Source organism: Pleurodeles waltl, chromosome 4_1 (genome assembly GCF_031143425.1).
Source record: "Pleurodeles waltl isolate 20211129_DDA chromosome 4_1, aPleWal1.hap1.20221129, whole genome shotgun sequence".
Taxonomy (NCBI): domain Eukaryota; kingdom Metazoa; phylum Chordata; class Amphibia; order Caudata; family Salamandridae; genus Pleurodeles; species Pleurodeles waltl.
The window spans coordinates 335,847,636-335,865,376 of record NC_090442.1 but is presented as its reverse complement, the minus strand read 5'-3'; the positions used below and the strand labels follow the sequence as shown (position 1 = coordinate 335,865,376).

The 17,741-nt window shown below is 46.5% G+C and overlaps 1 protein-coding gene across 2 annotated transcripts in view; it reads left to right on the top strand.

Annotated features, from left to right (window-relative positions):
* Positions 1–17,741, top strand: part of RERG (RAS like estrogen regulated growth inhibitor) — a 603,452-nt gene that overhangs the window by 399,710 nt on the left and 186,001 nt on the right. For both annotated transcript variants that reach the window (XM_069228457.1, XM_069228456.1), the window contains exon 3: positions 9,312–9,368. In XM_069228457.1, the coding sequence (XP_069084558.1) occupies positions 9,312–9,368 (57 nt within the window). The remainder of the gene's footprint in view (positions 1–9,311; positions 9,369–17,741) is intronic.

The following is a 17,741-nucleotide window of genomic DNA, read 5'->3' as shown; positions in this document are numbered from 1 at the left end:
GGATGAACCACAGGAACTATTTTCCCACCATCTTAGATTGGACTAATAGGAATCTACAATGAGGGGTGCCATGTTGAACCACCACTGTAGCCCAACCCAAGATGGCACCCACACATGCATCAGTGTCCCAACAGTCAGCCCCAGTCACCCCATCAATGGCGGGATAGAAGGAAGCCTTCCCAGGTGGTTACCAAGTCCCAACACTCCAGGAAACGCCACCACTCCTCAGGTAATCAATGGGTCTTCTTGCAGGCCATGTAGTTAATGCACACACAAGCATTTGGACAGAACGCTGTCATCTAACACAAACCAGTTTTGGGGCAACATCCCACCCCACTGGGTTTGGAGCCAAGCAAGCTAACAAGACAAAAGAGAGGCAGACAAACATTTGAGCTACATGGTAGGCATCATTTGAAGGGCTGGATACACCCCATAGGCCATCCTGCTCTTCGGAAGAAAAACCTCTCCACACCCAAGCCCTTTGTCCACTGTCTGAGAGCAATCTCCATCTCACAGCAGGAGAACCATCAGCATTTGTGACACACACCAAATACTGGCAAATAGGGCCATTTGGCCTCGGCAGGAAAATGACAACTATTGGAAAATGTCATTTCTAAAATAGTGATATAACTTCTGACTTGTTGGATTTTAAATCACTATTAAAATGAGTCCTTGAAACCTTTTCTAGCAGCTCCCAAACTGAAATTAGGCACTAAAAAGTATTAGGCACTACCAGTTGTTGGCACAGTGAAGTACGACTTTGAATGTTTTTCACTGCCAGGGTATATAAATAAATGTACACGTCCTACCTTTTAAATACCAAGCACCCTACCCTATCCTTATGTAGTGTTTACTTTAGGAGTTACTCACAAGTATTAAAAGTGAAAGTTTAGGCCTGGCAAATGGTTTATTTTTCCAGTTCGAAATGGCCATTTAAAACTGTCATCACAGGTTGTAGGGTCATTCCTGTGGACATATTTTACAGTGCTGCTTTAGTGTTATCACGATGAGTGCTGCATCCCAATCATAGCATTTAATTTATAGGCCTTGTGTACATAAAGTATCATATAAAAGGGTATTTTAAGTAAATTATTTGTCCCAAATAAGCATATGCCAATTTCAATAGTTATAAAAGGGAATGTACCCGCACTTTGTCAGTGGTTAGCAGAAGTATAGTGTGCAGAGCCCAATGGCAAAAAAAACGGATTCAGCAAAAGATGATAAAAATCTAACAAAATACATTGTAAACAATGGTAATTTTCAACAATCACTCGATGCGTGCACTTGATTTAGCTAGGTATCATTCATTTTGCCAGTTTGGTTTAACTATGAAGCAGAAATTGCCAATTTGAATGTCTTGAAGTGGGGTCAGAGATAAAAACATAGCTACTCAGTAAAGTCCTAATTTGGGGACCATTGAAAAAATGTCTTAGGGTATACATTGGCTTATGGATTCCTTTAAAGTAAAGCTGCCAATTGAGTGGCTGGGGGTAAGGGTTTATTTCTTCTGTGTCTTGGCTGGGAGTAAGAGATTCATCTGAAGCATATCTATATTTGAAGATTATGAAATGTTCTCGTCATCTGAAATTGCTTTAAGGGAGGGTAGTGTTTTGGTGAGGCCTGATGACCTGATTCACTAATAAATGCAAACATACCCTCTTAGTTGTACATTTACAATTTATTAATGTGTTTTTTATCCTTAAAAGAGGTATTCCTGAAAGGTTATGATAAGCAGTTTTCCAGGTGTTTTCCTGGAAAACTTTGATGTACAGCATTCAACAAGTATCTGCATGCTGTAGACTATACACCATGAACATTTATGTGTGTGGAAGTTCTTGGCAAAGATGTATTTACACATTCTGATCTTTTCTTGTCTTTTTTCCCCATTGGATGGAGAATATTTTTCTCCTAAAGGAAACACTTAACAAAATACCACTACCCATTTCTATTATTTTATTGCATTTAATCAAACTTAGACGTATTCCAAGCGTTACAGGCAATGCAGCATCAGTTATATGAAACCGCTGATAAAGAAACAAACACTTTCTGGCTAAAGCTTGTAAAGGATCTTCAAATGGGCCGGGAATAAGAAGGCATACTGGAGCACTTCGGCTCTCAACTGGCGCTTGATTGTCTGAAAGGAGGCCCGTTGCCTCTGCAATTCCAGTGTATAGTTGGGTTAGAGAGATACTGTGGTATTGCCCACCCTGATAGGAACCACCTCCCTGGCCTTCCGCAGGAGGTGATCATGGTCCCTGTAGTTGAGTATATGGGCTACAATAGCCCCCGGGGTTCCCCAAGAGGAGGACGCTGAGTGGGTACTCTATGATCATGCTCCACCACAAACAAATCACTAAATTGTTGACAGTGCCTCTGGAGTTCCATTATAGCAACCAAATTTGAAGCCTGCCGGGAGACAAGTTCCAAGAATGTGGTCTCCGCTGCATGCATTTTTTCAGAGATTTTGCGGTGGTCATCACTTAGGACGCCTAGATCTGTGGAAAAGGAGTTGATACAATGCTTAATGGCTGATCTGCAGTCACAAATATCATGGAGTATCAAGTCCAGCTTATCCTGTCTAGGAGCAAGATTTGTGGGCAGAACACAGTCCTTTAAAGCCAGTGTGGAAGAGGCATCTGATTGACTGTGTTGCACACCTTCTTGACTCTGTCTAGACAAAAAGTTTGCAGGCTTGGTGCTCCCTATGATGGTGACCTTTAGCAGGAGTTTGTGCAATGTGGCCAGGCTGGGGATAGCACTCCACGGGTGGTGGGGCTAAAGTAGTCATCAGATGTCCACACATGGAAGCTCAACAATGGCCCAACAATTCACGTAGAGTCCCTAGTAGGAAACAGCAGGTGGTAGAGAAGGCTGCTCCATGCTGGAATGGGACAAGTCTTGACTCAAAAACTCAAACCAGAATTCCCAGTAGCGCGTAAAAAAAATATGTTCACACTAGGCTGGTCCTGATCTCACATGTATCATAATCTGGAGCAATGTCAGCTGGATAGGCCCGAAATATACTCTTTAAATGCCCTTCACATCACTCCAGTTGGTCATGTAAGCAGCTTGCCAAAGAGGGACCTCAAAATAGCACAGAAAACAGAGTGTCTTCTTCAAAAGTTACTGCATTTCAACACTTCAGACAGTAATCTCAGGCCATAACACGGAATGCAAATCAAGGCACCTTTCGGGTCTTTCCAGCCACCCCACATGAGCAGCCATTGTGTCTCCTCTCAATTAGGCATCCAAAGGGAGAAAGTTCTTGTCAAGTGTTAATTAGTAGGCTGATGTGCCCACATGTCCAGGCAACTATACTCACTGCATGTAGAGAAACCAGGCCATCAAGTTGGAACCCTCAACAAAGGGGACCAGAAGCAAGAGACACAGGGGACAGCACAGCACTCCTGCCACCCTAGAATGCTGTGTGCCCAATAGTCGCCTCCCATGGAGAAAGGGATCCAAGTTGGCCTGAGGAGTGGTAAAATGCTGCAGAGCCCACTATTAGGCCCGCTGCCTGTCTGGCCCCACACCGCACACCAGCAGAGAGTGGCTCCCGCTAGGTCAGCTAGGGCAATGTCAGGTCCATCTGTACCCCATGAGCAGCCCTGTCAGTTACCAGTCCGTGGGTCACCATGCCAGCAATATTAATGACGGATGATAGGGTATTCTCTGCTGCTCTATTGGAGCGATTAAATCACACAGCCGCCATCTTCATCAGTCGGCCAACCCCTCTCCCCCCACTATCTGTTTCTATTGTGGTCTATCCTCTTTCCCTTTGTGACTAGGCATTAACTTCTTTGTTTGACAGGAGTAAACCTTCAACTGTCTCCAGGATGATAATGGAAATTCCACATTTTGTGACTGCCATTCAGCATGTGTTGACCAGATTCACATTGCATGATTGAAAACAAAGATTTACTCTTACAAATCAGTTCACTTGCACACAGAGTTATACTTAGGTGGGCGTATGGCTTTGTGAATCGAGTCCATGGTAAGTGGATAAGGGGTGTGGCATATGAAGAAAGTTTGCACAACAGAAGTAAAAAGATGCACAAGAAGGAGCACATGCACAGACATTCTCCTAGCATGAGAAAAACTAGATGCCCATATTATGTGTCTTTTGGGGGTTAGTGAGTTGAAGGAAGGTATGGCCATCAAAAGCTTTTATTTTTTTTCAATGTGGATTTGTGGATGACCATGGTGTTTTCCATGGAATGTTGCACTTCTGATTGCAGTATTCGACGCATGTGTTGACTGACAGTTTTGAAGACAGGTCTGCTTCATTTATCTTCTCTTAAACGGCAGTATGTTATTGGATGGTTTTGACGGGGATTGATGGAATTATTTATATTGTTAAGATGCGCGCCGGTCCCTTTCATCTCAGAGCAGTATACTAATCCCTAAGATTCTATAAGAATAATAAAAACCACTATTGCTAGGTGCTGTTTACCCTGTCTAAAACTAAAGGGACAGATTCAAAAGGCCCTCGCACCTCTTAACGCCACACTCGCGTCATTTTTGTTTACGCTACTGTGACGTTAAGGAGGCCATTCTCCTTCGCCATATTTACAAATTAGTGCAATGCATTCATTGTGCCACTTTTTAACCCCTTGTACCACATTATGCCTGTGCCAGGCATAATGTATGCAAGAGGGTGTTCCCACACAAGGAGGCCTGTAAAAATGGTGCAGTGAATTTTACAACATTTCACTGCAACATTTCACTGCAACATTTTTAGCATCATTTTTAATGCTGTCTTAGGCAGGCGTTAAGATGACACACCCATTACTTTCAATGGACCTCCCTTTGCAGGATTAGCACCACAATTTATTGCACTGATCCTGCAAAGTACCACAATAGCGTCATAATTATTATTAAAACATTGTCCTAACTTGCACCATGGTGCACCGTATTATAAATATGGCACACACATGGTGGCGTTAGGGGAGGCAGAAGAAAAGTGGCACATGAAAGCTGTTGTGCCATTTTCTTGTCATCTGGCCCTAAATTTATTAGCTTGCCCGTCACATGTTCTCCTTTTTTCATGTAAACTCATTAAGCCACCTGATTGGCCATGAGAAGGCTGGCGGAGAACAAGGTCGTAATCCACAGCGCTGCACTAGCAGATTACGATCTGCGCCACCGCCAGGCCACAGGGATCATGAATCCTGGTGGTGCTGGCGGTTCCCTGGCGGTCTGACTGCCAGGGTTGTAAAGTGGTGGTCGGACCCCTACCACGAGTGTGGCAGTCTGTAGACCGCCACACTCGTAATGAGGCCCTAAGTGTTCTCTGTATGCTTAGAGCTTATGAGTCAATATCAACAACTGATCGGTGTGCATAGGAGATACATTTTTGCAGGCTACAAATATGGTGCATTAAAATTAGTACAAGCCAAATGCCGAAAAAAGTGCTGAATGGAGTATTAAGAAGAGGGGCAAAATTAGGCCCTGGCAAATTTAAACACACCACCATGATTATCATACTTTTGGGAATTTTCTGAAATGATTACCATTACACCACTTTGTATAATTACGTGTAATTCCAGGCACAAATTTACTGCAAAATATGCAATTTGTTGTAAAAATTTAGCACAATGGACCTGAACAATAGAACATGAGCAGCTGCTATTCGCAGTGCTTTTGTTAAATGCATCCTCTCACCAAACATTGTTGTGAGGATATATTTTGGTCTAAAATTCACAGCAAAATGACAAATTTGCCTTTCACCTAATTACGTAGAATTCCTACAAAAGTTCATGTAACTGAGTGAAAGAAAATGTTGTATACCCTTACCTTAAATACATCCTGACCTGATGCAAGAGTAACAATATACGCTTTCAGTGCCTTCCCTTTGGAAGATAAAATGAATTATCTCTGCAATAGAACAGTGAAGTTGAGAAAGAACTTTTATCAGATTGTTTGAGGCCATCACAGAGAGCAATTTGGCCACAACTATGATTGTGTAACACCACAGCAGAGCTTGGAAAAATGTATGAACATGCAGCACTTTTGCAAGGTTTCTCAAATGCCTGATGTGCTATGAGGGTAATTGTTCTGTGTATTTGTAAAGCGTGCTATCACCCCGTGAGGATATCCTGGACTGTTGTTTCATTGAGCATCACAGAGCGATCTTTCCTGAAGTCTGTCTAATATGGTGGCCTATGTTTTGAAATACTGTAGAGCTGTCACTGAAAAGATGCAAACTGTTTTGTATTTTGTGAGTGGGGTATGCTCTGTTGTGAAGCATGGATTCATAATGAAGTTGGTATTTTTTGAGGTTGCATGTGATGCAAATAATTGTGTGGGAATTATGTATACATGAGGTGGTTATAGTACAGCGGGTGTTGAGTAGGCTTATCTTGTCCATGCCATACAGGTTTAAAAGGAGGCATCTACAGTGTCACCTCTGGTAGTAACACCGATTTACTGTAGCAGCCTGGATAAAAATAGGATAGAGGAAAATAATGTGACTTGAAGTAGCCAATTCAACCTTTACTGTGATGCCTCAATTTTTCTAGACTGCTTACCAGATGACTGCAAAAGGTGTGCTGGGAGGCATCATAGTTTTCCCATCTGAGAGAGTTTAAATTGCTTTTAGCTTCTGTTCATTTGAGTAATGTGGGAGATGTGTAAGAATATGGATGATTATTTGGGGTGGATGATTGCCCACTTCCAAGAATATTCACAACCTTTGTCAAGGTGAAGCCCCAAAGTCACTACATTAACCTGAGCTTGGTCGTCTGGTCCCTATGGCACAGAGCAGACAGGCTTAACTTAAGGCAATGTATAAAGGGGCTTACTTACAAGCCCTTTGCGCTGCCAGTGTGTCACTTTCCCCCTATAGAGAGTAATGCACTGGTAGTGCAAGGTGATTGTAAATAAGCCCCAAAGTATTTACGCAGTACCAAACCATCAATAATATCAAAACACCAAGAAATAAAGATCGCAAATTGAATCAGAAAAATAGAGTAAAATGTAAAAAATATAATAACATCGAAATTACAAAAACATAACAAGATGAACTGGGAAGCTTAACTTTGAAAGATTGTTGGAAAAGTAGCACCAAAAAGCTCAAAAAGCCAGTAAAGGGTGGGTCGGATACACCAACCAGGTGTGACCCGGTCAAAGGTTTTATTTTGCGACTTAGAGCTTGATTTTGATATTGGCGGATGGGTTACTCCATCCATCACCGTTGTGATGGAGTAGCCCATCTGTCAATATCTAAATCAAGCACTGAGTTTTAAAAATGGAAGACAAAATCCTTCAGCTGGGCAACGTAGCAGGCTGCATCTGAAGACAGGGTTCTGCTGAAACCGTTGGCTTTGGTGGCAAAAGCTCTGAGATGGAAAAGTTAAAATTTCATACCCAGGTAAGTAGTTTTACCAGCGATATACTTGTACTATCGTCCAGTCAAGATTTTTATTTTTGGACTTGGGCCTGATTAGGATTTGGGTGGTTGAACCATCGCAATGCTCATATGGCAGTGGGGATGTGACCGTCAAGCCGGCTGCCTAACCACCGCCGTATTACGATGTTTCCACTGGGCTCACCTGCAAAAACATTGTATTATGACGTTTCCAAATGGTCAGCCTGATGGAAACAGTGCAGTGGGATTGGCCTCTTCTCCCTCAGAGAGCCGAGGCCAATGCTGTTGCATACAGCACCCTTGGAATGCGCACTTTCTGCTATGGCAGACAGTGCGCATTTTAAGGGGGGCTGGAAAAGGGGCCCCCCTTTGGCCCTCAGCACTGCCTTTCACCCTGCCATGAAAAGGCTAGTGGAAAGCAAAGTTGTGATCAGCACAGCCGTGCCAAACTCAACACTGCCGTGGCGGAACAAGAATTTGACCGATGCCAACCCATCAGGATCCCTGATCCTGGCGGAGGCAGTGGTCTCCTCACAGTCGACCACCAGGATTGTAATCTTGCATTTGGACTGCCAGCATTGCAGCGGTCCCACCACCACTGCGAGTTGGGCAGCCCGTGGACCACCAAACTCGGAATTAGGCACTTAGGGCCAGATGTATCAAAGCTTTTTGCATTCGCAAACGGTGCGAATGCCCGTTTGCGAATGCAAAAAGCTATTTCAGAATGTATCAAAGGCATTCTGAATGCAATTTTAAGGAATCGCTAAAATAGCGATTCCTTAAAATTGCGACTCTGTTTAGAGAGTCGCAAATTGCGACTAAATAAGAAATCGCAAATAAGGAATCCTTATTTGCGATTTCTAAAGCACATGTAAGAAGCAATTCCTTAATGCAAATCGGGCATTAAGGAATCACTATTTACCACCAAGTTGAACTTGGTGGTAACCATGTGCAAATTTAAAAAATGCATTTAAAATGCATTTTTAAAATGTACATGTAAAGCACACATGCCCTTTTGGCATGTGTGCACCTTACATGTTGTAAAAAAATATTTTGGGGTGCAGCAGAGGGGGCCTAAGGCCCCCAGCACCCTGGACTTTGCATTTCCAAAAATTGTGAATTCCAGTTAGGAATTCGCAATTTTGGAAATTCAAAAAATTCGCAAATAGGTGCGAATGGGGGCCGGTACCGCAATTTACGATTCGGTAATAGCATTTGCGATTTTTAAGAATTCGCTATTACTGAATCGCAAATGTGATACATTGCATTTTGCGAATCAGAAATAGCGATTTCTTAAAAATCGCTATTTCCGATTCACAAAAGGCCTTTTTCATACATTTGGCCCTTACTCTTTCTTTTGAAGCTCGAAATCAATGAGGCAAGACAGCATGCTGTATCCAATGACAGATTCCATGAGGCCAAGAACCTTCTTGCCGATGGTCCACTGATTTGTACTTGTTGCTGTGGAGAAGCTTTGAGTGAGAGAAACCTGTCTTCTAAGCCAAGTGGATAGGCTGAGGTTGTTCGTACTGATCCACCAGAGGTCTGGAAGTCAAAAACGTTTCCAAATCCAGTTTTCCAGGAGTGCTAGGAGAAGAAAAATGATACACAACAAAGGGCCCTGAGACCTTAAGAACAGCACTTGGGATAATGATTCACTCTACCAGTGGTCACTAGGAGGGCCAAGGTCTGGTGCATTTGGTACTGGTCAGCTGGGCCCTCCAGAGAAAATGCCTCTTGCAGCTTGTGGCTCTGTAGCTACACAGGAATGGAGCTAATGCACCCTCAATTATAACAACATTTTATAATGAACATAACATTTCACAATAGGTTTTCCTGCCTTTTTTCGCATCTTTGTAAAACGTTAACACATATTCAATATTTTCAGTTGTAATATATAGCAGGACAATTATTTAAGTTCAACATTTTGTTTTTTCCATAGCTCTTGCTGTAAGATTTCTGACAAAGCGATTTATCTGGGAATATGACCCCACTTTAGGTAAGTGATAATTTGCTGCTATCCTTTCTACCAAAATGCCTTTATTTGAAATTGTTCTTTTCTGCAAATGGATGCTATGGAAGCCTGCTCCTGTGCAGCACTTCCAAAGATTTTCTACAATTAAGCTAGAATGAAATTAAATTAAAATACACATGTGTTTGTTTCGCTATTCTATTAGCTGTTTCCTAAAATCACATTCTAGGGTGTCTGACACATATGAAGTAAAAGTATCACACCATAACGCAGAAAGTCACCACGGAGATCAATGTTCTTTCTCAAACGCATGTTTGGAGGATTAGACATAGAAGTTTCATCATTGGACTCACCGGCATGTAGCTTTTTTTTTTAGGAGAATTGAAAGAGCAAGGGGGATGCCAGACTGCGCCATACCTTCAATAAATGCTGAACTCTTTAAGACATGATGTCCCCTTAGCTCTTGATTCCCCTTAAGTGTTCAAATTCGATCTTCAACTACGGACCAAATGTAAAATTTAACAATCTAAAGAGAGTGCCAGTCACATTTCTTATCCCCAGAAACTTAATGAAGTTGCATATTATTATACTTACACCCCAACACATTGCTTTTTATACCAAAATGGTGCCATGTTTTTAAGATGGTCAGAACTACCTTAAAAGTAGCACCCATGGTATGCAAATTGGCAACATTTTATCTAAATAAATAGAACACATTCATTTTTGCATGCATCATGTTTGAATATGAAGCTACTCCAGCATAACATTAATGTTTTTACATTAGGAATTCTCAAGTGACCTATTTTTTTTTATTTGACATCTCTTTGTATCATCCTCATCTGGGATATATTTAACTATTGCATTTTGGATTTCCAGTAAAGGAACTCCACCAAACCAGATAGCACTGACTATTTTTAGCCAACGTGTGTTCTATCTTTATAAACAGCCATCTTGATACTGTCTTGATGCAGTGCAGTATCATCACCTTTTATTGTAATGAAGATTTGCTATGTTATTCTATATGCCTGTTCATTGTAGTAGAGTAACAGACACATGTACATTGCAATTCTAGTGCTCCATCAGGCGATTTGTTTTTGCTGTGGATGACATTGATTTTACAGTGGCCTAACATGAGCTAACCCTCTATTGAAACTGCTCTCTCTAGAGCAACTGTAATCTGTGCGGATTTGATTAAACCAATTCACTTATAGTAGCATGCAAAGTGGCCTAGTGTTTACACCTGACTCCATCCCTTTCTAAGGTGTATGTACAGCCTTAGGAGTGTCAATGTCAGGATGTTTTTCATTTTCTTTTAAACAGTTTTAAAAGATTGCAAACCTTGTGAACAATCGAAAATATAATTTGTGAGAAAGATATTCAGCAAAGCTTAATTTTGAAAGAAATAGTTTCTGCCAAGTTCCTACTTCTGGTGGGGGAATTCCCTTAGAAAATAACTGTTATGCTGGATGTTTCTTCTGCTGAAACTTTATTGCAAGAATTATAGCGTATACAATAGATTTTGTGAAGTTTACAAGATGTTTTAATTATTCCTTAGTGCAATGTTTGTAAATACATTTTACTTATCACTTGGTCAAATCATTATTTACCACCTCTGTGATTACTGGCTAACATTCCAAATTTAGAAGGGAGACACACCCATTTTACTATCTAGTTCACCTCAGACAAATGAGTGCTTTGTACACAAGTCAGTGACAAGAGTTAACCTGTGGGTCTAGTGTGACTGCATCGGCTTTAATACACCAGACACTGACCTGCTACTGTTGCCCTTCTTAGATTGATTGACCAAACACTACTTGCAGGAAATACTAGCATCAAGCAATCCAAAGCCAATGCAACATTTTTTGATGCAGATATGTTCCTGGGCTGCATGTGAGCTTGGCGATTGAACCTTCTTAATGTTATCTAAAATTGTCCCATGGATCTTTTCATTCTTACATGGTTAACATTTAGTAACTTTCAGTAGAGACACTGAGGCCTTATTCACATTTTAAAGTACTTAACTTAGTACTAATTTACAAACTTCAAAAGGCAATTGATGACCCACTAGCGCTCCTTTCTTCTCTGTACAGAAGTCTCACCTGCTGATGTGAAGATCTCTGCACACAGAGGTGTAGGTGTAAGTAGCAAATGTAGGAGGGATGAAGGGAGTTGAGAGAATGTGGAATAATTACTAATAAATGACACCCTCCAATAAGTAGGAAACTTTCAATTACAAAATACACACCTACATCTAGTGTAGCGGTATTACTGACAAAATGTTCTTAAATGCACTCCAACTAAGCCATAGAGTGAGTCAACCATCACATATAGCCAAATACTGGCAGAGAAACACCCTCTTATAGAGATCAATGGAGGCAAGGAATAACACTAACATTAACAACACATAAGCACAGATGAATGAAATATATTATAATGAACATTTAAATAAGATATTTCTAATATTAGAATATGGTTAAAGAAAATAATAGCTTTTTATAAAATAAGCTATTCAATTTTTTAACCATTAAATTACTTTTAATTTAATGTAAATGGGGACCTAAAATTAATTTAAAAATATTAACATAACTTGTAACCGAACTTGAAATGCATTCTATGCACCTCACTCTGTAAGGTGGGTGGATTCATCCTGTAATTGACATAAATTAAATAAAACATGTAAACATAAAACATTAATTTAAAATATAATGAAATGGAATGTAATGTTTTGAGTTAGTGTGGTGTGACTTTTTTGTGTGATTGTCCCATTGAAGAGCAGTTAGGGAAGAGTGTAATTATATCTTTTATTTAAATTAATAAATATTATTTTAAAATAATTACTAAAATATGCTTACTCTCTATATTCAAATCTCTAACCAGGTGTTCAAGATCTCCACAAAGAGCTAGAAAGTACTGAATAGTATCTTTACAGTTGTAACGTTTGTTTTAGGAATCTCAGTGGCATAATGGAACTTGAGGGAGCTCAGGGCCCCCCACATCATGGGGCTGCAGAAGTTAATCTTACACAACTGAGGAATCCCACCCCCGTATTTAAAGGGATGAAGACTAAATAGTCTAAATATAGAACATTTAACATTCAAGTCTATGTGGTAAATTATTGAGTCAGCCTTTTGTTCTTTTTCAGTGAATAGATACATAGGGGGTCATTCTGAACCTGGCGGTCGGTGATATAGCGGCGGCCAACCCGCCAACAGGCTGGCGGTCCAAAAAATGGAATTCTGACCCTGGCGGGAACCGCCAACAGAGCCCGCCACTTTAACACTCCGACCGCCACGGCGGGACACACAAACAGCGCGGCGGTCACCGCCAACAGGCAGGTGGCAGACAATGTACCGCCCACCCTATCACAACTCACCAATCCGCCACCTTTTCCGGGGCGGGAGCACCGCCGATAAAAATACGGCGGAAACAGACTACGAACGGGAAAACGCTCACCTCTATACACTCCACGAGGACGGAGGACAGCATGGAGCCCGAATTGAACATCCTACCTGCTCTCGTCTACCTGCTCATCTACCACAAGTACGAACTCCGGCGCAGACGACAACGGTGAGTACCGCACCTACGACACAGGGGAGGGGGGAGGAGGAAGGGTTACGGGCACACACATACGCAATACACCCACCCCCCAACTATCTACACACCAATGCAGAGCACCAAGTCAAACCCCACCCAAACCCCCCGGAATAATGAAAAGATATCATTAAAGTGAGAAACTAAATTTATGTATAAAATAGGTTCATTGAAGTCATGGTAAAATAGGAAAATGAATAAAAAAAATTCAAGTTTAAACATTGCGTAACCGATAAATAGAGGCAATAAGTCCAGCACAGTCACTGAAATTTCAACTGTCCGTGGGCCAAAGTGTATCAACACATGGGCAAAGCCCACACAGGAGACCTGAGTCCGTTGGAGAGAACACTGCAGGGGCATCAGATGATAAAACTACAGGCACCTCAGGGGGAAGGGAAGGGGGGGCACCACAGCCACATGAGTCCACGACGCCAGATCCAAGAAGGGGCCACCATGCCCACTCTTCAATCCTGGGAAGTGCAAAGCCACAGTCTCTCAAGTCTCTACAGTGGGTGGCTTGCCCACTGTCATATCCTGGGGAGTGCAAAGCCACAGTCTCTCAAGTCTCTACAGTGGGTGGCTTGCCCATTGTCATATCCTGGGGAGTGCAAAGCCACAGTCTCTCAAGTCTCTACAGTGGGTGGCTTGCCCACTGTCATATCCTGGGGAGTGCAAAGCCACAGTCTAGCAAGTGGATAACAGTCTCCACAGGCAATGGAGGAGGCAGGGTGGCCCGAGTGCAGCGTGAACAGTAGCTCGACACAGAACCGGCACTGTCATTGGGCCAGCGGTGCTTGAGACGGCGGGGCCCAGCGGAGCGGTGCTTGAGACGGTGGGGCCCAGCGGAGCGGTGCTTGAGATGAAGGGCCCAGCGGAGCGGTGCTTGAGATGGCGGGCCCAGCAGAGCGGTGCTTGAGACGGCGGGGCCCAGCGGAGCGGTGCTTGAGACGGCGGGGCCCAGCGGAGCGGTGCTTGAGAAGAAGGGCCCAGCGGAGCGGTGCTTGAGACGGCGGGGCCCAGCGGAGCGGTGCTTGAGACGGTGGGGCCCAGCGGAGCGGTGCTTGAGACGGCGGGGCCCAGCGGAGCGGTGCTTGACAGGAAGGGCCCAGCGGAGCGGTGCTTGAGACGGCGGGACCAAGCGGAGCGGTGCTTGAGACGGCGGGGCCCAGCGGAGCGGTGCTTGAGAAGAAGGGCCCAGCGGAGCTGTGCTTGAGACGGCGGGGCCCAGCGGAAATGTGCTTGACAGGAAGGGCCCAGCGGAGCGGTGCTTGAGACGGCGGGGCCCAGCGGAGCGGTGCTTGAGATGAAGGGCCCAGCGGAGCGGTGCTTGAGAAGAAGGGCCCAGCAGAGCGGTGCTTGAGACGGCGGGGCCCAGCGGAGCGGTGCTTGAGAAGAAGGGCCCAGCGGAGCGGTGCTTGAGACGGCAGGGCCCAGCGGAGCGGTGCTTGACAGGAAGGGCCCAGCGGAGCGGTGCTTGAGACGGCGGGGCCCAGCGGAGCGGTGCTTGAGACGGCGGGGCCCAGCGGAGCGGTGCTTGACAGGAAGGGCCCAGCGGAGCGGTGCTTGAGACGGCGGGGCCCGGCGGAGCGGTGCTTGAGACGGCGGGGCCCAGCGGAGCGGTGCTTGAGAAGAAGGGCCCAGTGGAGCGGTGCTTGAGACGGCGGAGCCCAGCGGAGCGGTGCTTGACAGGAAGGGCCCAGCGGAGCGGTGCTTGAGACGGCGGGCCCAGCGGAGCGGTGCTTGAGATGAAGGGCCCAGCGGATCGGTGCTTGAGACGGCGGGGCCCAGCGGAGCAGTGCTTGAGATGGCGGGGCCCAGCGGAGCGGTGCCTGTCTTGGCGGGGCCCTGTTCAGCGGTGCCTTTCTGCACGGCGGGGCCCTCTTCAGCGGTGCCTTTCTGCACGGCGGGGCCCTCTTCAGCGGTGCCTTTCTGGACGGCGGGGCCCTGTTCAGCGGTGCCTTTCTGCACGGTGGGGCCCTCTTCAGCGGTGCCTTTCTGGACGGCGGGGCCCTGTTCACAGGTGCCTTTCTGGACGGCGGGGCCCTCTGCAGCGGTGCTTGTTCTGTAAGTCAAGGGAGTCAGACCTGGACAGGACTCCCTGCTCAGTCGCCCTCCGACCGTGCAGTTGCTGGACCCTTCGGTGACGGTGTCCTGGGCCCTTGGGTGTCCTCCCTCACACCCGGGATGGCGCTTGTGGGGCCCTCCTGGTTCGCGCACCTGCTGGTTGACTTCACCGCCCTGCTGCCCTTGCCCTCCTTCGATGTGGCTCTCTGGGCCTTGCCTCCCCTGGATGTTGTGGCAGGTGAAGTGGCAGAACTTTGGTCCTTGGGGGCAGCCGTGTCAGTCTTCTCGCGGCGGCCCCTTACTTTACGGGTCCTCTTTCCAGGGGGGGGGCTGGCTGTTCCCTTGCTGCTGACCGATGTATCACTGCTGGCAAAGGGGGGACTCCAAAATCCATGCACTACGGTGACCCTTGAAGCTGGGCTGGTGGTGGCTGAGGTGCTCTTGGGACTCTTAGCAGATGGAGGGGGTGGGTCAGGTGAGGGAAAGAGGTCAAGAGTGGAGAGGTAAAGTTTTTTAGGACCAAGGTAAAGGGTAGGTGTAGTGGTTATGGGAGTGGAGGAAGAGGAGGTGGTTGTAGGAGAGTCAGGTGTGCTGTCCTTGGGTGAAGGTGCATGGGCTGGAGGCTGTCGTGAGGTGGTTGGCTGTTGGGTGGGTGGCTGCCTGCGTTTGTGTGTCTTGGAAGAGGGGGTGACAGACACAGTGGGAGAGGACACAGGGGACATGTAAATGGCAGTGGGGGTGGTGACTGCACGTGTGCAGACTGTAATGGAGGGTGTGCTGGTGATGGAAGTACTGGCTGTTGGTGGTGTGCATGCAGGTGTGAGTAGAGACGTCACAGGGAGGGAGGAGGGAGACGAGGAGGTGGGGGACACAGAGGTGTTAGTGGCTGTTGGCATGTCTGCATCTGGGTGTTGCTTGGGTGAATGTTTGTGTGATCTGTGGTGCTTATGTCTGGATGAGCTGCCCTTGGGTGTTGAGGTGTGTGCAGGCTGGTCTGATGGTGTGGATGGGATAGGCTGAGGAACAGGAGACAGAGACAGGGTGGAGGCAGTTAGAAGAGGGAGGCTGGAAACAGGGACAATGGCTGCCGTCAGTGCTGAGGCCAGAGCATTGAACGATCGTTGATGGGCAGCCTGACCCGAATGAATGCCCTCCAGGTATGCATTGCTACAATGCACCTCCCTCTCTACCCCCTGGATGGCATTCAAAAGGGTAGACTGCCCAACAATGATGGTCTGTAGGAGGTCAATGACCTCCTCACTGAGGGCAGCAGGGGTAAGAGGGGCAGGGCCTGAGGTGCCTGGGGCGAAGGAGACGCCCGCCTTCTTAGGTGAGCGTGCACGGAGCGAAGGCTGAGGGGCTGCTGGGAGGGCGGAGCTGGTGCGCTGGGTGGCGGCTGTACCTGTAGAGGCGGGGGGCCCGGATGTTGCCGCCACCGCTAGGGAGCTCCCATCCGAGGATGTGTCGGTGTCGCTGGTGTCACCACGGGTCCCCGTTGTGAAGCTCCCCTCGCCCTCCGTATCACTGGTGGCCTCGGTGTCTGTGCCATGGCCCACCGGGGCCTTGTGAGTTGCAGCTCCCTCGTGCTCCGGTGCCAATTCTCCTCCGCCTGATGATGCTAATGCACACATGCACAAGAAGATAAAGAAAAAGGGTGGGGGGAGAAAAAAAAACAGGTTGAGTGCATGCATTGTCAACACCGTTGGCGGAGAGGACAGACACAGAAGCCTCATGCACTAAGCCGCGCAATCGGGGTACACTACTCAGTACTTGTGACTAGGCCAACAGGTCTAGGGACAACAAACGCGCACATGGGTGATGCAGGACCATGGATAGCTGTACTTGTCACCCTACAGAGGTGGGGGGCGGGGGCACAGGGACATGGCTAAAGGAGAGGACTACACTACAGAAAGCGCCCTGGCCTAATGTCACCCACAGCCCTCCTCCCCCACCCAGGCACCTCCACTGCGCGTAAAGATAGCTGAATGTGCTGGTACTCACCCCCTTGTGTCTGCTGTGATGTCCTCACGCGCCCATCCAAATCGGGGTAGGCCACCGCCAGGATCCGGGACATCAGGGGGGTCAGGGTACGACTGGCACCCCTCCTAGGTTGGGAGGCCATCCCCAGCAGTGACTCGGCGGTCTTCCTGGTCCCGCGGCAGATGTCCTCCCACCTCTTGCGGCAGTGGGTGCCCCGTCTTTTGTGGACCCCCAGGTTCCGGACTTCCTTGGCGATGGCACGCCAAATGTCGACTTTCTGATGGGCGCTGACCTATTTGACATGTACAGGGTGGAATTGGAAATATCATCAATTTTCCGCATGATAGATGCGATTGGCCCCCCCTCCCCAACCTTGCCATGTGGCACATGCTCTCATCTGTCGTGCCTTGCACTCGTCATTGTCTCCCCACCCCACCATCTAATATCCACCCCACTCAACACAGGCATAGCCCATTCAACGTATACACAGTGTACTTGCCTGTTGGTCTGGAGGACCGTAGAGTAGCGCATACTGGGGCAGGACCCCATCCACAAGTTTCTCCAACTCTTCTGTAGTGAAGGCAGGGGCCCTTTCCCCAGTCGCAGCAGCCATTGTCTCTTCCAGACCAAGTTCACAGCAGCACTTGCAGTATAGGTCCTCTCCTGTGGATGATCAGGTCTCGAGTGATTAATCAGATAGAAAATGGCGGTCACGCCCGTGGCGGTGCGTACCGCGACCGCCGGCGCACCTAGTCATTGGCTCGT